Here is a 24,965-nt window from a genome sequence, read left to right as displayed (position 1 = left end):
GACCATTTTCAATTTGTATGCCACCCTGAGTCATCGGAGAGGGGCGGCATACGAACTGAATTAATAAATAATAATAAATAATAAATTTTCCACACTTACGACCGTTGCAGCATCCCCATGGACAGGTGATCAAACTTGAGGCGCTTGGGACGGTTGCAGGGTCCCAGGGTCCCGTCACCCCCTTTTGCGACCTCCTGGCAAGCAAAGTCAACGAGGAAGCCAGATTCACCTAACAACCTTGTTATCTAACTTGACTCCAGTGATTCGCTTAATAACTGTGGCAAGAAAGGTCGTACGATGGGGCAAAACTCACTGAACGACATAAATTTCAGGGTCATTCGTAGTCGTGAGCCGAGGACTAACTTTAAAGGCCCCGTGATTATTGCAAATATCTCCAGAAATGTTTGCAGATATTGCAACGCGGACTCAGGAACGGTTTTGAAAGTTTGGGGACTCTCTTTTTTCTTATTTATTTCAGTTTGATTTCACATACTTAAGTTTTATTTCATTTTTCTGATTTATTTAAGCACGCGGAGAATGAGGAACGCCGCCGATGGTTCTTTGAGGGGCTCCTGGCGGGAATCGTTCCCTGCGGTTGATGCTAGAAACCCCAGTGCACATTTTTACACACCGAGCAAACTCAGTGGAGTAAAGATGATTTAAGCGTTCGCTTTCGGGCTTAGCAGCCTTGGGAACAGGCAGTTGCTGGTCTCGTTCCTAATCAAATGTTTTCCCAGCTTTTCTGGTTGTTTTGCTTCACGCAGTGACCTAAGCGAGGAAGAGAGACGGTTGGCATTTTACGGAGAGGGAAACATAGTTCTTTTGAAAGGGTAAATTTGGGGATTTTTATTTTTTTTTGCGCGAGGAAAAAAAAACAATATTCCCGGTATGAAATGTAGCTTGGATGCAGCTCCGCTTCGAGTCCTCAAAAACCTCTTGGGGACGGCCAGTCCTCGACTTCACGACCGCAAATTTCCATTGCCAAGTGAGACGTTTGTTAAGTGAGTTTCGCCCCATTTTACGAGCGTTCTTGCCACCGTTGTTAAGGGAATCGCTGCAGTTGTGAAGTTAGTCACGTGCCCGTTAAGTGAATCTGGCTCCCCCGGTTGACTTCGCTCGTCAGAAAGTCGCAAAAGGCGATGGCGTGACCCCCCGTCATAAATATGAGTCAATTGCCAAGTGGCTGAATTTTGATCATGTGACCTGGGGGGATGCTGCGACGGTCGTAAGGGTGAAAAATGGTCATACGTCATTTTTTTCCAGTGGCATTGTCATTTTGAAAGGTCGCTAGATGAACCGTTGTAAGTCAAGGACCAACTGTTCTGACCCAGCTCCCCAAACACGACCAACTCTCTGAAGCTAACTCAATGATTCCTTTATTAGGAATGCCGGCAGCCCCCGCAAAAAGTTTCTCTCTCACCGCAGGCTAACAAGTCCGTCCGGCAGGGAGACGAATAGTTGTCTGCCACATCTATTCATCTCCGCCCCCTGCCTTTTATCCCCAGAGCCAGGGTGGGGCTTCACTAGCAGCGGTGGCTCTTCCGTCCCAAGGACCGGCCCATAGATTTCCACTGCTCTCCTCTCCTCTTGCCTTCTGTGCATCAGGCACTGGACCCAGCTGCTCCTCCTCCTCCTCATCAGCCACCTCTGGACCTGGGGGCTGATGACTCTCCATCTGAGGGCTGACGGATGGCCCAGGCTCCACCCCTCTCCCTCCCTCCCTCCCTCCCCCTCTCTCTCTCTCTCTCGTTCTCTCTCTCTGCCAGCTCCATTCCCACTTCCCCCTCGGAGCTCCCAGGTTGCCTTGATGCTGACCCTCACTCCCAAACCCCCTCCTCTTCCTCCTCCTCTGATTCAGCTGCTGGAGGGGCCAGCGGCCACAACAATATTGATTGACTGATTGATTGATTGATTGAAATTTTTATACCGCCCCCTCTCCCGAAGGACTCGGGGCGGTGAACAGCCAAAATTAAAAAAAACATACAATATAAACATTAAAATACTATAAAAACAACATTAAATCTATATTGGCTTCCCCAATTAAAAGATTTTTAACCCAGCCTGGCTTGCTGAAATAAGAAAGTCTTCAGAGCCCGGCGGAAGGCATGGAGGTCCGGCATCAGTCGTATCCCTGGGGGTAGCTCATTCCAGGGGGCGGGTGCCCCCACAGAGAAGCTCTCCCCCTGGGGGTCGCCAGCCGACATTGCCTGACCGACGGCACCCTGAGGAGGCCCTCTCTGTGGGAGCGGATTGGCCGGTGGGAGGTTATCGGTAGCAGCAGGCGGTCTCGCAAATACCCTGGCCCTAAGCCATGGAGCGCTTTAAAGATGAGAACCAATACCTTGAAGCGCACCCGGAAGACCACCGGAAGCCAATGCAGCTCGCGCAGGAGAGGTGTCACATGGGAGCGCCATGTCGCCCCCATAAGTACCCGCGCGGCCGCATTCTGCACCAGCTGGAGCCTCCGGGTGCTCCTCAAGGGGAGCCCCATGTAGAGAACTTTACCCTATGGAAAGTAGTGCTGTCGTGACTTCAGACGGTCACTAAACTAATGGCTGGTTGTAAGTCGAGGACTATCAGGTATGGAACTCTCTCTCTCTCTCCCCCCCCCCAATTTCTGTCCAAGCATATTGGGGTACGAAAGGCTAAACTGCCTCAAGGAATGATAGAACCGCATCCTTCAAGCGACAGAGTTGTCAGGTCTGAGCTGATGGCTGCTAGCTCTGTTGCTAACATTTTCAATTTTCCTCTTTTTTCTTTTTTTTCCCCCTCCCCGTTGGGATTACCGTCAGTCCTGATTATTCTCTCTTCTGAAAAATGTGATTTTTTTTTTCTTTCTTTCTTTCTTTCTGGGTCTTCTTGGCCCCAAGTGCTGACGGGAGGTTATCGTGTGCGTTTCCCTTGAAGGGTAGGATAAGAAAGTTATTGCTTGAGGGGCAGCCCTGTAGAAACGGGAGAGAGGTTAAGAAACGTGTGAGTTTTTTCTCTTAGTAAAATATCAAGTCGCTTGCCTTTCCCTGCTGCCGACAATATTTGTACGCCCTTTTCACCCGTTAGGAAAATTCTGTTTTACACCCACCCAGGCAACGCACGCACAAAAACACACATAGACAAACACACACACACCGAGACGAAACAAAAAGATTCCCCGTCGGCAATAAACACCCAGACGAGCCGAGTGACACCGAGATTAACACTTGAACAACAATGAAGAAGTAAACAACAGCCCAATGAAGGTTCTACTACCAGCTCAAATGAACAGTCAAACAGTAAGTGGTAGACTAAACAACACTACTACGTCCACTGACAGGGCAAGCCACTTGTATATAAACAGAGAGAAACCTCCGCTCCCTTCTAGCACTGATGATGTTCCCTAGATGGGTAATGAAACGTCTGCAAGGAAACCATCAAGCTCAAGAGAGCAGCAAGGACCCCCCTGGGAGTCCTCCTCCTCCTCCTCCTCCTCCTCCTCCTCCTCCCCCTCCTCCTCCTGATGCTACCTGACTTGGGTGTCTAAATGCCTGTAAGAAATGCCTACATTTATCCCACACCGATAGTCCTCGACTTACGACCATAATTGAGCCCAAAATTTCCATTGCTAAGCCGAGGCAGTTTTTAAGTGAGTTTTGCCCCATTTTCTTGCCACTGTTGGTAAGCGAATCACTGCAATGGTTAAATTTGGAACACGGTTGTTAAGTGAATCTGGCTTCCCCCATTGACTTTGCTTGTGACTCCCGGGACTCTGGAACCGTCGTAAATAGGAACCAGTTGCCAAGCGTCTGAATTTTAATCACGTGACCCTGGGGATGCTGCAAACGGTCGTATGTATGAAAAATGCATGCCCAACAACCAGAGTCTGCCGCTAACTTTCTACCGGAAAATCAATCTCTCAACCCTGTCAATCATTCTGGGAAGACTGCTGTAGTCTTTAAAAAAAAATTAAGGTAGGGTATAGTATGGTGAGGGGTCTGTCACTAAATAAAGGGAAGGATCTGCAAGAAAAGCAGATGAAGAGGTGGAAGAGATAGATAAATAAATTGGTAGATGTATATTGTGTGTATGTGTAAGAGAGAGGGGGGGGACAGACAGATAAATAGATGATAGAGATGAAAAGAGAGACAGACAGATAAATAGATAGATGATAGAGATGAAAAGAGAGACACAGATAAATAGATGATAGAGTTTAAGAGAGAAAGACGGATAAATAGATGATAGATAAGAAATAAATAGATGATAGAGATTAAGAGAGAAAGATGGATAAATGGATAGATAATAGAGATGAAAAGAGAGACAGACAGATAAATGGATAGATGATAGAGATGAAAAGAGAGACACAGATAAATAGATGAGAGTTTAAGAGAGAAAGACGGATAAATAGAGATAAGAGATAAATAGATGATAGAGATTAAGAGAGAAAGATGGATAAATAGATGATAGAGATGAAAAAGAGAAATAGATGATAGAGATAAGAGAAAAAGATAGATAAATAGATGATAGAGATGAAAAGGGACAGATAAATGGATAGATGATAGAGATGAAAAGAGAGATAAATAGATGATAGAGATTAAGAGAGAAAGATGGATAAATAGATGATAGAGATGAAAAAGAGATAAATAGATGATAGAGATAAGAGAGAAAGACAGATAAATAGATAGATGATAGAGATGAAAAGGGACAGATAAATGGATAGATGATAGAGATGAAAAGAGAGATAAATAGATGATAGAGATTAAGAGAGAAAGACAGATAGATAGATGATAGAGATGAAAAGAGACAGATAAATGGATAGATGATAGAGATGAAAAGAGATAAATAGATGATAGAGATTAAGAGAGAAAGACGGATAAATAGATAGATGATAGAGATGAAAAGAGACAGATAAATGGATAGATGATAGAGATGAAAAGAGAGATAAATAGATGATAGAGATTAAGAGAGAAAGATGGATAAATAGATGATAGAGATGAAAAAGAGATAAATAGATGATAGAGATAAGAGAGAAAGACAGATAAATAGATAGATGATAGAGATGAAAAGGGACAGATAAATGGATAGATGATAGAGATGAAAAGAGAGATAAATAGATGATAGAGATTAAGAGAGAAAGACAGATAGATAGATGATAGAGATGAAAAGAGACAGATAAATGGATAGATGATAGAGATGAAAAGAGATAAATAGATGATAGAGATTAAGAGAGAAAGACGGATAAATAGATAGATGATAGAGATGAAAAGAGACAGATAAATGGATAGATGATAGAGATGAAAAGAGAGATAAATAGATGATAGAGATTAAGAGAGAAAGACAGATAGATAGATGATAGAGATGAAAAGAGACAGATAAATGGATAGATGATAGAGATGAAAAGAGATAAATAGATGATAGAGATTAAGAGAGAAAGACGGATAAATAGATAGATGATAGAGATGAAAAGAGACAGATAAATAGATAGATGATAGAGATGAAAAGGGACAGATAAATGGATAGATGATAGAGATGAAAAGAGAGATAAATAGATGATAGAGATTAAGAGAGAAAGACAGATAGATAGATGATAGAGATGAAAAGAGACAGATAAATGGATAGATGATAGAGATGAAAAGAGATAAATAGATGATAGAGATTAAGAGAGAAAGACGGATAAATAGATAGATGATAGAGATGAAAAGAGACAGATAAATGGATAGATGATAGAGATGAAAAGAGAGATAAATAGATGATAGAGATTAAGAGAGAAAGATGGATAAATAGATGATAGAGATGAAAAAGAGATAAATAGATGATAGAGATAAGAGAGAAAGACAGATAAATAGATAGATGATAGAGATGAAAAGGGACAGATAAATGGATAGATGATAGAGATGAAAAGAGAGATAAATAGATGATAGAGATTAAGAGAGAAAGACAGATAGATAGATGATAGAGATGAAAAGAGACAGATAAATGGATAGATGATAGAGATGAAAAGAGATAAATAGATGATAGAGATTAAGAGAGAAAGATGGATAAATAGATGATAGAGATGAAAAAGAGATAAATAGATGATAGAGATAAGAGAGAAAGACAGATAAATAGATAGATGATAGAGATGAAAAGGGACAGATAAATGGATAGATGATAGAGATGAAAAGAGAGATAAATAGATGATAGAGATTAAGAGAGAAAGACAGATAGATAGATGATAGAGATGAAAAGAGACAGATAAATGGATAGATGATAGAGATGAAAAGAGATAAATAGATGATAGAGATTAAGAGAGAAAGACGGATAAATAGATAGATGATAGAGATGAAAAGAGACAGATAAATAGATAGATGATAGAGATGAAAAGGGACAGATAAATGGATAGATGATAGAGATGAAAAGAGAGATAAATAGATGATAGAGATTAAGAGAGAAAGACAGATAGATAGATGATAGAGATGAAAAGAGACAGATAAATGGATAGATGATAGAGATGAAAAGAGATAAATAGATGATAGAGATTAAGAGAGAAAGACGGATAAATAGATAGATGATAGAGATGAAAAGAGACAGATAAATGGATAGATGATAGAGATGAAAAGAGAGATAAATAGATGATAGAGATTAAGAGAGAAAGATGGATAAATAGATGATAGAGATGAAAAAGAGATAAATAGATGATAGAGATAAGAGAGAAAGACAGATAAATAGATAGATGATAGAGATGAAAAGGGACAGATAAATGGATAGATGATAGAGATGAAAAGAGAGATAAATAGATGATAGAGATTAAGAGAGAAAGACAGATAGATAGATGATAGAGATGAAAAGAGACAGATAAATGGATAGATGATAGAGATGAAAAGAGATAAATAGATGATAGAGATTAAGAGAGAAAGACGGATAAATAGATAGATGATAGAGATGAAAAGAGACAGATAAATGGATAGATGATAGAGATGAAAAGAGAGATAAATAGATGATAGAGATTAAGAGAGAAAGATAGATAAATAGATAGATGATAGAGATGAAAAGACAGATAAATGGATAGATGATAGAGATGAAGAGAGATAAATAGATAGTTGATAGAGATTAAGAGAGAGACAGACAGATGATAGATGAAAAGAGAGAGATAAATAGATGATAGAGATTAAGAGAGAGAGAGAGAGAGAGAGTTAAGTAGATGAAGAGAGAGAGAGAGAGATAAGAAAGACGTGCATGGAAAGAGAGGTAGATAAATTTATAGGTAGATGAAACTTCACCTTCTCATCGTCTATGGTTCAGGTAGACCTCAATTTACAATAGGTCGTTTAGTGACCATGCAAAGTTACAAGCGTGTTAAAAAAGTGACTTTTGACCGTTTTCCACACATACGACCTTTGCAGCAGCCCTGTGGCCACATGATCAAACTTCAGATGCTTGGCAACTGCCTCATATTTATGACGGTCGCAGTGTCCCGGGGGGGGGGTCAGGTGATTCCCCCTTTGGCAACCTTCTGTTAAGCAAAGTCAACGGGGGAGGCCGGATTCGCTTAACGACCGTGTGACTAATTTACCCACTGCATGGATTCACTGAACAACGGCGGCAAGAAAGGCCGTCCGTGGGGCCCCCGAACAAATGTCTCACTTAGCAACATAAGTCCTCAGGGGTCAATTGTGGTCGTAAGTGGAGAACTACCTGTATAAAAGGTGATTCTACAACAATTAATTCATTTAGTGACCATGCGAAGATACGACAGCACTGGAAAAAAAAGCTTCCCAGGCTGCACAGCGCCCTTTCCCCGGCGGCCGTTATTTTGAACGGTCATTAAGTGAATGGTGGGAAGTGGGGGACCAGCTGTATGTCCTCCGAGAAAGCTGGCTGTCCTCAGTTCTCCCTGGCTGCCAGCTAGAAGATCCTCGTCGCAATTATGGAGCATGGCTCTCTTAAGGTGACCTCTAAAACACGGGAATGTCATCTTAGGGAATGAAATGAGCCCATTTCTGGTCCTTTCCTTCCACAATCAGCTCCTCTACTTTCCTTCCTGTTTTATGTCGGCTTTCTAGGCAAATAGCAAGCTGTTGGTTTCTCTTTTTTCCGTTAGATACCGGCCTCCTCTTCAGATGCCTTCCTCAGGGAGCTTCTGGCCCAGATCCGGCCTGGTTTCCAAGCCTTGAGAGCAGGGCTCTCCCAACCCTTCCACCTGTAAGGCCTGTGGACTTCAACTCCCAGAATTACCCAGCCAGCCATTCCCTCCCTCCCCCTCCTTTCCCTTCCCTTCCCTTCTCCTCCCTCCCTCCCTCCCAGCTCTGCTTCCTTCCTTCCTTCCTTTCTCCTTCCCTCACCCTCCTTTCCCTTCCCTTCTCCTCCCTCCCTCCCTCCCTCCTTCCCATCTCTCCTTCATCCCTCCCCTCCTTTCCCTTCTCCTCCCTCCCTCCCATCTCTCCTTCCTTCCTTCCTCCCTCCCCTCCTTTCCCTTCCCTTCTCCTCTCTCCCATCTCTCCTCTCTCCCTTCCTCTTCTCCTTCCCCTTCCCTTCTCCTCCCTCCCATCTTTCCTTCCTTCCTCCCTCCCTCCCTCCCTCCTTTCCCTTCCCTTCTCCTCCCTCCCATCTCTCCTTCCTTCCTTCCTCCCTCCTTTCCCTTCCCTTCCCCTCCCTCCCATCTCTCCTCTCTCCCTTCCTCTTCTCCTTCCCCTTCCCTCTCCTCCTTTCCCTTCTCTTCCCTTCTCCTCCCTCCCATCTCTCCTTCCTTTCCCCCTCCCCTCCTTTCCCTTCCCTTCTCCTCCGTCCCTCCCATCTCTCCTTCCTTCCTTCCTTCCTTCCTTCCTCCCTCCCTCCTTCCTTACCTACCTACCTACTCTTTTTTCCTTCTTCTCTTCTCTATCTCCCTCCTTCCCTCCTGGCTGGGGAATTCTGGGAATTGAAGTCCACAAGTCTTAGAGTTTCCAAGGTTGGAAACTCCCTCCCTCTCTCCCTCCCTCCCCTCATTTAGACAAAGCCTCTTTCTATCCCACCCAAGAGATGAAGCATTTAATGACTGGCTGCTTCAGTCTTACGGCAGGCCTTGAGTTTCCTCTTTCCAGCCCTAATCCTAATTTGCAAAATGCCGGGTTGAATCCCTGCATGAGCAGCAATCAGAGAAGCCTTCGTTGGCACCGAACGTGTCAATTTGATGTCTGTTGAACAAACGGACTCTCTGAAGATCCAAACCAACCAGGTTTGTTGCTGGAAAGGAGCTTCCTTGCTTGAGCTTCACTCTTCCTGAAGCTCCAAAAAGTGTGTCGGTGCACGTGCGTTTGTGTGTGTCTGTGTGTCCCTGTGCATTTTGTTTTTCCCGTGCATTTCATCCCCTTCAGGGCATCCAGCTACTTACGCCGAAGACGAGGTTTCTCTGTTAGTTGTTGATGCTTAACTAATCCATAAAACATTCTCTTCCTTCTGATTAAAGAGGGAGGAGAGAACAAAATTCTGCTTCAAAGCCTCCACACATCTGCCTGAGGAGCAGCTGGATCGCAGTTGGACCCCAGTGCCTAAGGGGCCTTCCTGGCCTTTCTCAAGTTTTGTTTGATTGCATCCCAAAATCATTTTTGAAGAGTCCCGGTTTCCTTGCTGGGCACCAAGCAATCTCCTGCCAAAGCCCCCCGAAGGCAGGACAAGAAGCAACGGATGGAAACGAATCAAGGACAGAAGCAGCCTGGAATTGAGGACAAATTTCCGGGCGATGAGAACAATTCACCAGTGGAACAGCTTGCCACCAGAAGTTCACTGGAAGATTTTAAGAAGAGATCGGACAGCCATTTGTTTGAAAAAGGTATAGTTTCCTGCCTGAGCAGGGGGTTGGACTAGAAGACCTCCAAGGTCCTTTTCCAACTCTGTTATACCTCTCTGTCTCCAAATCCTTTCCTGGGTGGAGAAAGTGCCCTGGGTAAGGGGGTCTGGTGGAATAATCAATCAATCAGAATAGAGCTGGAAGGAATCTTGGAGGTCATCTAGCCCACCCCCCCGCGAGACCCTATACCATTTCAGATACGTGGCTGTCCAGTCTCTTTTTAAAAGCCTCCAGTGTTGGAGCATTCACAACTTCTGGTGGCAAGCTGTTCCACTGGTTAATTGTTCTCACTGTCAGGAAGTTTCTCCTTCGTTTCAGGTTGATTCTCTCCTTGATGAGTTTCCATCCATTCGTTCTTGTGTTGCCTTGGAGAATAAATTAACCCCCCTCTTCTTCTTTGTGGCAGCCCCTCAAATACTGGAATCCTCCTCTCTTGTCCTCCCCCCCGCAGTCCTTCTTTTCTCTAGACGGGCCAAACCCAAATCCTGCAACCGTTCTTCATATGCTTTAGTCTCCTGATTTTTAATCATCCTAATTGCTCTTCTCTGCACTTTTTCCAAAGTCTCAACATCTGTTTGGTAATGTGGTGACCAAATCTCGATGCAGTATTCCAGGTGTGGCCTTACTAAGGCTTTACAAAGCGGTACTAACACTTCACGTGATTTTGATTCTGTACCTCTTCTTTATACAACCAAGGTGTCAGGTTTCGAGGTCGTCTCAAATAAATTGCATTTCAAACAAAGTCTTTGATGAAAAACTCCTATTTATTAAGCACGACATTCTAAGTCCGACTCCATCGAAGCCAACACTGACTTCCAGACCCAAAACCCTCCCTTTCCGTTCCCCACTCCCCTGCACTCATTGGCCATCTTCCAAGTCACTCTACTCCTAATCTACCGCTCCAGCTCAAAGGAATTTCCCCCCTCCCATCCCATCTCCTAGGGGATATTATCTCCAGGGAAAATAAGTAGGTGAAAAGTCAAACGTCCCTTTCCAGACGCCTCCGCTTCTCCTTCTTATGTCAGCACTAGAGTAAATGAAGTGCTGACACAAGGATCGTGTTGGCTTTTTTGGCGGCTGCCGCACACGGCTGGCTCGTGTTTAAGTGATTGTCCATTAGGACTCCAAGGTCCCTCTCACAGTGACTGTTTTTGAGCCAGGTTTCGCCTAATCCGTACTTGTACCTTTGATTTTTTTTTCCTTCCCAGGTGTAAAATCTTTCTTTTCTCCACATTCAAATTCATTTTGTTGGATTAAGATCCATCGTTCCAAGTCTGTCAAGATCCTTTTGGATCCTGAGCTTGCCTTTTGGGGCGTTGGCTATTAGAAAAGGCTATCAAATGCCTTTTGGGGTGTTTGATTTTGTTCCCTATATATCAAGTCATAGAATCTGAGGGATGGAAGGGACCTTGGAGATCTCATCCAATCCTCTGCCCAGGAGAGGAGCGTTCTCCAAATCAATAACTTTAGTAAAGGATCCCCCACGATTCCTGTTGCCATTTTGTGAATCTCTCCCTCCCTCCCTTCTTTTATCCTTCCTTCCTTCTTTTATCCTTCCTTCCTTCCTTCCTCCCTTCTTTTATCCTTCCTTCCTTCCTTCCTTCCTTCCTCCCTCCCTTCTTTTATCCTTCCTTCCTTCTTTTATCCTTCCTTCCTTCCTCCCTTCTTTTATCCTTCCTTCCTTCCTTCCTTCCTTCCTCCCTCCCTTCTTTTATCCTCCCTTCCTCCCTCCCTTCTTTTATCCTTCCTTCCTCCCTCCCTCCCTCTCTTCTTTTATCCTTCCTTCCTCCTTTCCTTCTTTTATCCTTCCTTCCTTTTTTATCCTTCCTTCCTTCCTTCCTCCCTCCCTCCCTCCCTCCCTTCTTTTATCCTTCCTTCCTCCCTCTCCCTTCTTTTATCTTTCCTCCCTCCCTCCCTTCTTTTATCCTCCCTCTCTTCTTTTATCCTTCCTTCCTTCCTTCCTTCCTTCCTTCCTTCCTTCCTTCCTTCCTTCCTCCCTTCTTTTATCCTTCCTTCCTTCTTTTATCCTTCCTTCCTTCTTTTATCCTTCCTCCCTCCCTCCCTTCTTTTATCCTTCCTTCCTTCCTTCCTCCCTCCCTCGCTTCTTTTATCCATCCATCCATCCATCTTCCCTACCTACCTTCCTACCTCTTTTTACACCTTTATGGGGTTTGCTGGAAGGCGCTCTGTTTTGATAGGCAGCTGTCATCAGGCTAGCCTCTCTGCTTGAGAGACAAGGACTGGTTTTAAATAGAGAAATTGCCCCTCCGCCTTGTTCCCAATTAGCATTCCTTGGCGGTTCCCAAGACGCCGGCTCCCTCTTTGATGCCGGAACATGGTGTGGTGTTCTGATGTTCTTGTACCGAAGGATGCTAATGCCTCACAACTGCAGGGAGAGTTTTATGAATCACACACACACACACACCCCTCGCATTTCTGTGCAGGGCGAATATGAAATTCCTTTTGTTGTTCTTCCCCAATGTGTCAAAGCACGATAAGCATTTTTATTGATAAGAGCTGTTCAACAGACGCCGAAACCTTGATTTGATGCCCGACATTGAGAACATGCATTTTTCAGTTGCAAAATCTTTTCACCAAGGAAGCCTGGACTTTTTTTTTTTTTTTGAAAAATAAAATTAAACTTCAACTTTGAGCTCAAGAGAGATCTTTCTCTCCTCCTCTTCCTCCCCCTCCTCTTCCTCCTCCTCCTCCCCTCCTCTTTCTCCTCCTCCTCCACCACCTCCTCTTCTTCCTTTTTCTCTTCCTCCCCTCCTCTTTCTCCTCCCCTCCTCTTCCTCCTCCTCCCCTTCTTCCTCTTCCTCTTCCTCCTCCTCTTCCTCCTCTTCCCCTCCTCTTTCTCCTCTTCCTCCTTCTCTTTCTCCTCCTCCTCTTCTTCCTCCTCCTCTTCTTCCTCCCCTTCCTCTTTCTCCTCTTCCTCCATCTCTTCCTCCTTTTCCTCCTCCTCTTCTTCCTCCTTCACCTCCTCCTCCCCTTCCTCCTCTTCTTCCTCCTCCTCCCCTCCTCTTTCTCCTCCTCCTCCTCCACCACCACCTCCTCTTCTTCCTTTTTCTCTTCCTCCCCTCCTCTTCCTCCTCCTCCCCTTCTTCCTCCTCCTCCCCTTCTTCTTCCTCCTCTTCCTCTTCCTCCTCCTCTTCCTTCTCTTTCTCCTCCTCCTCTTCTTCCTCCTCCTCTTCTTCCTCCCCTTCCTCTTTCTCCTCTTCCTCCATCTCTTCCTCCTTTTCCTCCTCCTCTTCTTCCTCCTTCACCACCACCACCTCCTCCTCCTCCTCCTCCTCCTCCTCCTCCTCCTCCTCCTCCTCCTCCTCCTCCTCCTCCTCCTCCTCCTCCTCCTCCTCCTCCTCCTCCTCCTTTTTATTATTATATCACTACACTGCACTGTCCAAAGCAGACATGAATAGCTGGATAATTTGGGGACATGGCTCTGAAGATATTAAGAACATTGTTTTTCCAATAGAAAGACAAGCACTTAGAATTCTGGCTGCAGCGGCATCATATTACTTTCTGAGGCCTGTTTGACTTGAATGCTAAAATTCGGGAAACAGAAGAAAGTAGGAAGATCGTATACAAGGCAGGCAGTCTGTATTTCTCTGTTTTATCCATCTGGAAAGTCTGCGTTTCCAACCTTGTCAGTTTTTGTGCACTTTTGCAGGGCATGTTAATTTATTTCCACACCTTCCAATTTTCCAAAATAGGAACCAGAAAATCCTGCAAGCCTTTTCTGTATTGCCAGCGACAAAAATGCACCGGCTTTGCTCTCTTAATTTGATGAAATGGAATACACAACGTGTGCCAGGCTAATAACTCGCACAGCCAGCCTCTCCGCTCTGTGGTTGGTGGGGCAGGTTATTGCTTCTCTTCCTGTAAATTGACATCAAAATCTATTTACACAAGTCTGTTGCAGGAGGGACCAGCCCCGAGTTCCTCTTTGTGGTCTTTGTCCTCTTGTGCTAACAGAAGTTTTAACCTGGGCCTAATTCCTTCCACCCGGCTTCTGTCCGGGGAGTTCAGGCAAGTGGGATTTCTCTCAAAGGAGAGAGAGGGAGAGGGAGGGAGGGAGCAGGAGAGAGAGAGAGGTTAAAGAATGAGTTCTTGGGATGGAAAAATGGATGAAGAGATGGATGGTTGGATGGCTAAATCGATGGAAGGAAAAATGGATTGATGAAGAGAGAGATATATGGATGAATGAGGAGAGAGAGAGAGAGAGAGAGAGAGAGAGACAGAGAGAGAGAGACAGATAGATATAAATGGATGGATGAATGGAGAGATGGATGGATGAAGAGAGAAAGAAGAGATGTGGATGAATGAATGAGAGAGATGACAGAGATAGATAGGGATAGATGGATAGGTGGATGGATGAAGAGAGAGAAAGAGATGTGGATGAATGGATGAATGAATGAGGAAAGAGATGATGGAGATAAATAGATAGGGATGGATGGATGCATGGATGGATGGGTGGAGAGATGGATAGTTGGATGGATGGATGGATGGATAGATAGATAGATAGATAGATAGATAGATACGTACGTACGTACGTACGTAGGTAGGTAGCTAGGTAGGTAGGTATGGATGGGAGAGTAGATAGGTAGATACATACATACATACATACATACAAAGGTAGGTAGGTATGGATGGATGGGAGAGTAGGTAGGTAGGTAGATGGATACATACATACAAAGATAGGTAGGGATGGATGGATGGATGGGAGAGTAGGTAGGTAAGTAGATGGATACATACATACATAGGTAGGTATGGATGGATGGGAGAGTAGATAGGTAGGTAGGTAGGTAGGTACATACATACATACATACATACATACGGATGGGTGGGAGAGTAGGTAGGTAGGTAGATAGATAGATACATACATACATACATACAAAGATAGGTAGGTAGGGATGGATGGATGGGTGGATGGATTATTTGATGGATAAATGAATGAATGGCTGGATAGATGTAAAGATGGAGGAAGGGATAGATAGACAATGGAGATTGATGATAGGCAGACAGAGAGAAAGGTGATAGTTGGATAGGTAGACCGGTTGGGAGAGAGATGACTGGACGGTATATGGTGTGTATGAAAAACGACATCAGTTGGAAACGTGAGAAGGTTGAAGATCTTCATTTTGTTGGAAACGTCTCAAGGGAGCTTGGAAACTCCACTTCGGCCTCCCTCAAACAGGCAGCTGGGCATTCCTCTTGGTTCCCCAGTTGGCTCAGTTACCCACCTAGTAGATAACAAAGGGGGATCTCACCCTGCCCTCCTCTTGCAGGAGATGGCAAAAGCCTGTAAGAGAGGAATGCAGACTCCATCATCCACGGCACACTGGCTGTCTTCTGATGCCAAGATGGCTGGTGGCCCATTACTAAGGACTGCGCGATCCTATCTTTGATCCCAGCTGGCCTCGCTGTTAGTGCCACTTTTTTAAAAATTGTACATTTACAGCCAAATTATACATTTATATATATACATACACAATGACACATACACACACATATTTTACTTGGATGGGCTGTTTTTTTCCTCTTGTTTTTACCACGAGATCCAACTGTTGCCGCACAATCTAAAAGTGTTTTAAATAAATAAAGCCATCGTCCAGTGGTGAAATCTGAACCAGTTTACTACTGGTTCGCTGGTTGCGCAGTGCGCACCATGTACCAAATGCGAGGTGCGCGCACGCAGTGCACGTCAAAAGGAGGCATGCAGTAAGTAGAACAGAGCGCGAGGGGGTGTGTGATCAGCTGTGGTGCGCAATCTTTTTTTTTTACTTTTAAAAGCAATGCTTTTAAAAGAAAAAAAAAAAAATGCCTCTGACGATCGCGCTGCTCAGCTGGGATCGTCAGAGGCTTTTTATTTACCTTTTAAAAGCATTTTTTCTATAACCTCTTCGGCCGAAGAGGTTGCAGAAAAAAATGCTTTTAAAAGCCTCTGACGATCCCAGCTGAGTTGCCTGATCGTCAGAGGCTTTTTTTTCCCCCTTTTAAAAGCATTTTTTTAAAAGGGATTTTTGCTACCGGTTCTCCGAATCACCCCGCCGCCATCGCTACCGGATTGGGCGATCCGGTCCGAACCGGGAGCATTTCCCCCCTGCCGTAGTCCTTCAGGGAGAGCCGAATCTTCCCAAGGCAACAAGATTGGCAGCAGAAAAAGGCTTCTTTTTTTTTAATTCCCAAGGACCTTTTAATCCTCTTTTATTTCTGCTGCTGTCCTTAAGGTTTTTATCTCCATGACATGTTTACGTTTTCCTTTCATCCCTCTTTTCGGTTTGCACTTCTCTTAAACAACGGTTGTCTTCAATTGATTGTATTTGTGTGTGTGTGTGTGAGACTGTGTGTGTTTAAAATAATGACCTGCGTGGATTTTATTTATGTTTTTAGCTGTGTTGGGGGGATTAATCGGTCCTGACAATAGAGGAATAAAATGTTGAATGGTGAAATATGACTTTAGAACCGTATGAAGTCAACAGTCAGCTATTGCGCAATGGGAAATAATGGAGATACACGTGAAGATTGCAGGTAGGCCTCGACTTACGACAGTTCATTTAGTGACCGTTTGACGTTACAGCGACACCGAATAAAGAAGCTTGTGATCGTTTTTTCATATTTACGACCTTTAAATGAATCTGGCTTCCCCATTGACTTCGTTTGTCACAAGGTCCCAAAAGGGGATCACTGTGACCGTCATAAATACGAGTCAGGCTGCCAAGCGTCTGAATTTTGATCACGTGACCACGGGGAGGCTGGCAACGGCCGTCAGTGTGAAAAACGGTCCTTTTTCCAGTGCCGTTGTAACTTTGAAATGTCACTAAATGAACGGTTGTAAGTCGAGGACTACTGTATTAGGCACGTTCGCCATTGTAATTATGTCTAAAAAAATCAGGATGCGGAGGAAGTTTATTCACTGAATATTTATTTAATTTAATTTAATTAGGGGCCAGATTTTCAGAACGTTGGGTTTAAGAGCGTATATTCATTGATTTCCGCACGTGCTGCTATTCTGTGACAATTTGGGGAAAATACATTTTTGGTTTATGTCTTCTAAGCTTGTTTGGGACTTTAATGCAAACCGTTGATTATTAAAATCTCTGAGCAAAGATTTAAGGCTAGGCATCAGGCAGAGTTATAATTGCAATCGCAATAGTTAATTTTGTTTTTCTTTTTTTACAGATTGCATTTTCACAGCACAGTAACTTTATGGATCTGGTGCAGTTCTTTGTCACGTTTTTCAGGTACGGTAGCTCTGCACCCAATTATTATATTCTTAATATATCAGGGGCGGGTAATTAATTTTCCTGAGGGCCCATGTGAAAAATTGGGAGCGGCTCTGAAGTTGCATTGGCGTGCACAGACGCACATTGGTAAATCGAAAAAGATACATATATCTATATATCTATATCTAATATATCATATATCTATCTATCTATCTATCTATCTATCTATCTATCTATATCTATATCTATATATCTATATCTATCTATCTATCTATCTATCTATCTATCTATCTATCTATATGTGGAGAGAGAGAGAGAGAGAGAGAGAGAGAGAGAGAGAGAGAGAGAGAGCGCTGCCGCCTTCAAAATACAGATAGTCCTCGATTTACGACCACAATTGAGCCCCAAATTTCTGTTGCTAAGCGCGACAGCTGTTAAGCGAGTTTTGCCCCATTTTGTGACCTTTCTTTCCCACCGTTGTTAAGTGAATCACTGCAGTTGTTAAGTTAGGAACACGGTTGTTAAATGAATCTGGGTTCCCCATTGGCTTTGTTTGTCAGAAGGTCGCAAAAGGGGATCTCATAACCCCGGGACACTGCAACCGTCATAAATACGAATCAGTCACCAAGCGTCTCTGAATTTTGACCCCGTGACCATGGGGGATGCTGCAACGGTCGTAAGTGTGAAAAACGGTCCTAAGTCACTTTTTTTTTTTTGGTGCAGTTGTAACTTTGAACCGTCATTAAATGAATGGTTGTAAGTCGAGGACTACCTGTAAAAGAAAGGGTGGACGGGGACAGTCAAAGGAACGGATGTGGCCCATATCCGTATCGTAAAATGCCCAGCTCTGTATTTGATGATGATACATAAAATCCATAAATCCACCTTGTTTCGAAGAACATCATCACATGGGTTCTTTTCTGGGAAAATAAAAATACAAATAAAGAATAGAGAGTTGCACCAAGGTCACCTGTAAGGCCATCACTTTCACGGATTAAAGAATAGCAAGAGTTGGAAGGGGCCTTGGAGGTCTTCTAGTCCATCCCCCTGCTCAAACAAGACACCCGATACCATTTCAGACAAATGGTTGTCTAGTCTCTTCTTAAAAGCCTCCGGCGATGAAGCGCCCACAACTTCTGGTGGCAGGCTGTTCCACTGATTAATTGTTCTTCCTGTTAGGAAATTTCTCCTTAGTTCCAGGTTGCTTCTCTCCTTGGTTAGTTTCCATCCGTTGTTTCTTAGTCTTTGTCTTCGGGTGGTTTAGACTCGCAGGGCAGTGATGAAATTCAATTTTTTTTTATTACCGGTTCTGTGGGCGTGGCTTGGTGGGCGTGGCAGGGGAAGGATACTGCAAAATCTCCATTCCCACCCTACTCCAGGAGAAGGATACTGCAAAATCTCCATTCCCACCCTACTCCAGGGGAAGGATACTGCAAAATCTCCATTCCCACCCTACTCCAGGGGAAGGATACTGCAAAATCTCCATTCCCACCCTACTCCAGGGGAAGGATACTGAAAAATCTCCATTCCCACCCCACTCTAGGGGAAGGATACTGCAAAATCTCCATTCCCACCCCACTCCAGAGGAAGAATACTGCAAAATCTCCATTCCCACCCCACTCTAGGGGAAGGATACTGCAAAATCTCCATTCCCACCCCACTCCAGAGGAAGGATACTGCAAAATCCCCATTCCCTCCCCACTCTGGGGCCAGCCAGAGGTGGTATTTGCCGGTTCTCCAAACTATTCAAAATTTCCGCTACCGGTTCTCCAGAACCTGCAGGATTTCATCCCTGTCAAAGGGGTCTCCAACCTTGGCAACTTTAAGACTTGTGGACTTCAACTCCCAGAGTTCCTCAGCCAGGTGGGACTAGAATTCACTGCCCTCTGGTGATTGGCCCAAAGCCACCCAGTGAGCTTTCACGCCTAAGGTGGGACTAGAACTAACCGTCTCCTGGTGATTGGGCCAGAGTCACCCTGCTGACTTTCATGGCTAAGGCAGGACTAGAACTCACCATCCCCTGGTGATTGGTCCAAAGTCACCTAGCCGGTTTTCATGTCAAAGGTAGAACTAGAACTCCTGTCTCTTGGTGATTGGCCCAAAGTCACGAAGCTGGCTTTTGTACCTAGAACTCATCATCTCCTGGCCCTTTTAAAACTTGTGGACTTCAATTCCCAGAATTTCAGCTGCCAGGAAGGAGGGAGGGAACGGCTGGCTGGGGAATTCTGGGAGTTGAAGTCCACAAGTCTTAAAGTTGCCAAGGTTGGAGACCCTGAGTTTAGCGAATAGATTGACCCCCTTTTCTTTGCGGTCCTTCACAACTCAGACATTCTGCGATTCTACCGTCCTCGTCTTAATTGTGGGAAATATAGAACGATATGCCTGCTTCTGTGTTGGCATTTTGTATTTTAATATACTAGAGGTGTCCAGTCTTGGCGACTTTAGGACCTGTGGACTTCAACTCCCAGAATTCTGGGCGTGAACATCATCCTCACAGCAGGCCGCCATTTTAGTTCTCCTCAGAGAAGTCCGCTTTTCGTCCCTTGCAAAATTCGGCTTTGTGCTTCGTGCGGAATCTCACACCAATATGTAGTTTCACACACACACACACACACAACCCTTTGCAACTCTGACATTATGGCAAGAGGATAGAAAAGGCCTGTCCGGCCTTGGCCACTTTAAGGCCTGTGGACCTCAACTCCCAGAATTCCCCGGCCAGCCATGAGGTTAATTAACCATGGCAATGCTGGCTAGGGAATTCTGGGAGTTGAAGTCCACAAGTCTTAAAGTGGCGAAGGTGGAGGACCCCACGGAACTAGGCCAATTCAAAATCCCGATGCTTTTGACAAGGTAGCCATAACTCTTCCCTTCTGCTATTTGTAGCCATGCTAATGACCAATCTAAAATAAAATCTCTTTGGCGCACTTAACGGAGAGCCACTGCCTCCTTGTGGCAGATTGCAAAAAAAATAAAAAATAAATAAAAATAGGTGCAGGGTGCAGGACCATGGAAATAGGTCCAGTTGGGTGCCCTTGAGAGAAATCACCTGCAAAGCATTGCAGAAAGAAGTTTCCCAAGATAAAAAAAACAAAATTAAAATTAAGGCATTTTTAATGGCAAATGGAAAAGGAGAACATGTCGAAGTCTTCTACGGCATTTAAATTTCATGTGAAATTTATTTGAGGAGTTCCACTGTGCCCAGCTGTTGGAAAATAGGATGCTGGCTAGTGCATGGATAGCAGACTCTTTTGTACTTGTCCACATATTGCCGCTGCGGTTGCAAACTTTTCCTTGCTTATGGCATTAGATGCACACCTGCAAGGGAGCCAGTTTGGTCTAGGAGTTAAGGCACAAGGCTAGAAAGTGGGAGACGGTGAGTTCTAGTTCTGCCTTAGACATGAAAGCCAGCTGGATGACTTTGGGCCAATCACCAGGAAGACGGTGAGTTCTAGTCCTGTCTTAGGTTTGAAAGCCAGCTGGGTGAGTCAGCCCAATCCACCTCACAGGGTTGTTGTTGCGGGGAAAATAGGAGGATGAAGGTGTGTGAGATATGTTCACTGTCTTATTTGTAAAAATAATAAAGGCCAGATAGAGATAGATAGATAGAGAGAGAGAGAGAGAGAGAGAGACAGACAGACAGACAGAGACAGAGAGAGAGAGAGAGAGAGAGAGAGAGAGAGAGAGAGAGAGAGAGAGAGAGAGAGAGAGAGATGAGATAGATAGAGATAGATAGATAGAGATAGATAGAGATAGATACAGAAAGGGAAAAAGAAAGAAAGAAAGAAAGAAAGACTAGATAAATGATGTATATATGTATGGACAGATAATCGGTAAATGATGGATGGATGGATAGAGATAGACAGATAGACAGACAGTGGGTAAATGATGAATGGATGTATGGACAGATTTATTTATTTATTTTATTTATTTTATTAAATTTCTATACCGCCCTTCTCCCGAAGGACTCAGGGCGGTGAACAGCCACAAGATAAAACACAGAAGTACAAAAATTTAAAATAGATTAAAATAGATTAAAAGCGAATTAAATAATTTGGCTGAATTATTTAATTCAGATAATTGGTAAATGGTGGATGGATGGATGGATGGATGGATGGATGAGTAGCTAGAGAGAGAGACAGACAGACAATGGGTAAAGGAAGGAAGGAAGGAAGGATGGATAGATAGATAGATAGATTTGATAGATTTTGATAGACGTGAAGTCTTGAAAGGGAGCAACAGAACTAAGTCGGCTGTCATCTATAGCAATATGTTCAGGAAAGCGAAGTTTTAGGATCATTTGTCAATAGACTTAGCCCTTTCCTTATTAATAAACTTAGCTTTCTCGTGGCTCAAGGGTGAGACAACATCCAAGCGCATAATGTTATTTTCCTCTCGGTTGTGCAGTGGCTCCGTAGCCATTGCCTCCTCAAAGCTCTGCCTTGAAAGTCCTCTTTTGAGCGGCCTTGAAATGGGAAGAAATTGAGTTTTCCAGTGGGAGGCTGTCAACTCGTATAGGTAATTGGATCAAAAAGAACGGCCATAAGATTTGGAGGTGGGAATATTGGCTACAAAAACGGTTAGATCAATGTCTTCTTTCCTTTCCTGGAGAAAAAATAATGGAGGGCTTTTTGCAAAGTCAGCGTGAGGCAAGGCGCCCACCGCGCTTCTGCCGATAAAAGAAGCTTAAACGGAGCTCCGATCCAAACCAGGTTTGTTGGTCGGCTGGTTTCCGGCCTCTCACTGTCCATCTGAAAAATGGAGACATCTTGCTTGTTTCTGGATTTTCGTTTTGTTTTTTTTAATGACGATTAATGATAACATTTGCCTAGAATCTGCTCCGTGTCTTGGGAAACGAGTGGGCATATAAATCTCCGGCGGTGAATAAATCAATACGGGCACTGTTCATTTTCTAGTTTCATAGGCGTTCCAAAGAAGACATTACCTAAGATTGTTTTTTAAAAAAAAAAAAAGGAAGCAGGACAAAACCTCATGATTTTAGATCCCCCCCCTTTTTTTTTTGGTGCATATTTTCACATTTCCCCAATGCGTTGCAGTCAGACAGCCGGTTTGGTCTAATGGTTAAGGCAACAGGCTAGAAAGTGGGAGACGGTGACTTCTAGTCCTGCCTTAGCTATGAAAACCAGCTGAGTGAGTTTGGGTGAATCACCAGGAGACTGTGAGTTCTAGTCCTGCCTTAAGCATGAAAGCTAGCTGGGGAACTCTGGCCAATCACTGGGAGACGGTCAGTTCTAGTCCCACTTTAGGCATGAAAGCCAACTGGTGGACTTTGGGCCAATCACCAGGAGACTGTGAGTTCTAGTCCTGCCTTAGCTATGAAAACCAGCTGAGTGAGTTTGGGTGAATCACCAGGAGATGGTGAGTTCTAGTCCTGCCTTAGGCATGAAAGCCAACTGGGGGACTCTGGGCCAATCACTGGGAGACGGTGAGTTATAGTTCTGCCTTAGCTATGAAAACCAACTGAGTGAGTTTGGGTGAATCACCAGGAGATGGTGAGTTCTAGTCCTGCCTTAAGCATGAAAGCTAGCTGGGGGACTCTGGCCAATCACTGGGAGACGGTGCGTTCTAGTCCTGCCTTAGGCATGAAAGCCAACTGGGAGAGTTTGGGCCAAGCAGCAAGAGACTGTGAGTTCTAACCCCCCCCCCCCGGAGCCATGAAAGCTAGCTGGGGGACTTTGGGCCAATCACCAGGAGACTGTGAGTTCTAGTCCTGCATTAAGCATGAAAGCTAGCTGGGGGACTCTGGCCAATCACCAGGAGACTGTGAGTTCTAGTCCCACCTTAGGCATGGAAGCTACAATGTAATGAGGTGGGGTTTTTTTTCTTTTTTTGGCAGGAGGGAGTCAGTTTTGCTGTATTTTTCTAACATTCAAGCCAGGGAAAGCCAGCTCACTGATTTTATTTCTCTTTCCTTCCTTCTTTTCAGCTGCTTCTTGTCTCTGCTTCTCGTGGCTGCCGTGGTTTGGAAGATTAAGCAAAGCTGCTGGGCATCACGGAGGAGAGAGGTGGGTCAGAACGACACAATTACCGCTTTCTGCAATGATCTGCGTGGTTTTTATCTCAGCTTCTGGATTCCTTCCCCCACCCTCCCCCTTAAGAGAAGCAGCAAATGGCTTTTGGGTGAAAACGAACATCCAATATTGGTATGCAGTCAGGCGCGAGAAGAAGGGCACAGCTCTGCTTCACATTCCTGGCACTCGCACTGTCGATAGTCCTTGACTTACAACTATTAGTTTCGCAACTGCCCAAAGTTACAACGGCATTCTAAAAAGTGACTTATGACAGGTCCTTGCACTCAGAACTGCTTCATCGTCCCCACGGTCACGCCAACAAAACTGGCCACACGGCAACTGGCATGTTTTTATGATGGTTGTCGCGTCCCACGTGACTGCCATTGGTGACCTTCTCAGCCGGCTTCTGACCAGCAAAATCATAAAATTGGGTGCAACCTTATTTAACCACCACCAATTTTGGTGCCACTTGTGGACATAAATTGGGGACTATGTATACCAAAGAGAAGCAGTTTGGTCTAGTTAAGGCACCAGGCTAGAAAATGGGAGACGGTGAGTTCTAGTCCTTTCTTAGGCATGAAAGTCAGCTGGGTGACTTTGGGCCAATCACCTGGCGACAGTGAGTTCTAGTCCTTTCTGAGGCATGAAAGCTAGCTGGGTAACTTTGGGTCAATCACCAGGCGATAGTGAGTTCTAGTCTAGCCTTAGGCATGAAAGCCATCTGGGTGACTATGGGCCAGTTGCTCTTTCTTAGCCCAACCATCTCACAGGGTTGTTTTGGGGAAAATAGGAGGAGGAAAGTGTACTGGATATGTTTTCCACCTTGAGTTATTTATGAAACTAATATAGGCAGGATACAAATAAATCAACGTACGGTTACATCATCATTTTTAGAACGTCTGTCACCAAAATTCCAGACAGTGTGCCGTAAAATTTGCTAACAGTAACAGAGTTGGAAGGGACCTTGGAGGTCATCCAGTCCAAGAACATTCTTGGTTGTGCTTTTTTGATGACGTTTTTGAAGTTAGTTGTCCATTTTAGATAATGACAATTTCTAAAAAAAAAAAAAATAACTCAGTGTAGCACCAGGTGTATAAGTATTTGGTCTAATTTCTATGCTTTGTTTTTGTTTTCTTTTTCTACACTTTGTTTTTAAATTTAAAAAATACAAGTGACACAAACAAAAAGATTAAGCACAGCAAAAAGAACAAAAGAGTAAAATACAAATAACACACTATGAATAATCAAACAAGAGATCTAGAATGTCACGTAGATTATGGTTTTCCACTGTATTGTTAATTACTTGTAAGTAATAGAACATATGTCACTTTAAAAATTCAGAAATTGCTATTAGGCTAAGGATATGTCATTAGGAACAGTGGTCAGCTCAGTTCAAAATTAAAGGGTATAATTAATGAATCAACGTTGCCAGGTTAGTCAAAGTGGAATATCCCATGAAGTTAAAATATAGACTCCATATATAGAAAAATCAAAATTTTGGATGGCACAACACTGTGCATCGAATTATAGTCCAGGCATGTTTTCTAGTTAGAATTCAATTCCTCATCAGATTTTAATTTTAAGATACGAAGATATTCTGGACATGGAGTCATAATTCCCTAATTTCATATGCAGCAGTTAAAACAGGTAATCCTCAATCCCCAGTTCATTTAGTGACCGTTCAAAGTTACATCAGCACTGAAAAAAACGACCTGGCCATTTTTCAAACTTTTGACCATTGCAGCATTCTTGTGGTCATGTGATCAGAATCCAAATGCTTGGCAACTGGCATGTACTTAGGACAGTTGCAGTGTCCCTGGGGGTCACGTGATCCCCTTTTGCGGCCATCTGACAAGCAAAATCAACGGGGAATCCAGATTCACATAACAACCAGTGTTACTAACTTAATAACGGCAGCGATTCACTTAACAACTG

The 24,965-nt window shown here is 44.0% G+C and overlaps 1 protein-coding gene across 1 annotated transcript in view; it reads left to right on the top strand.

The window, feature by feature from the left end:
* The window catches only part of ATRN (attractin), a 211,724-nt gene that overhangs the window by 136,971 nt on the left and 49,788 nt on the right, over positions 1-24,965 (top strand). The window contains exons 25-26 of the mRNA XM_087874805.1: positions 16,958-17,019; positions 22,946-23,024. Of these exons, the coding sequence (XP_087730931.1) occupies positions 16,958-17,019; positions 22,946-23,024 (141 nt within the window). The remainder of the gene's footprint in view (positions 1-16,957; positions 17,020-22,945; positions 23,025-24,965) is intronic.

This window comes from Pantherophis guttatus, chromosome 8 (assembly GCF_059756535.1).
Source record: "Pantherophis guttatus breed Tessera chromosome 8, ASM5975653v1, whole genome shotgun sequence".
In the NCBI taxonomy this organism is placed as follows: Eukaryota; Metazoa; Chordata; class Lepidosauria; order Squamata; family Colubridae; genus Pantherophis; species Pantherophis guttatus.
Note: the sequence above shows the minus strand (reverse complement) of the source record. Positions and strands in the feature narration are given on the sequence as shown.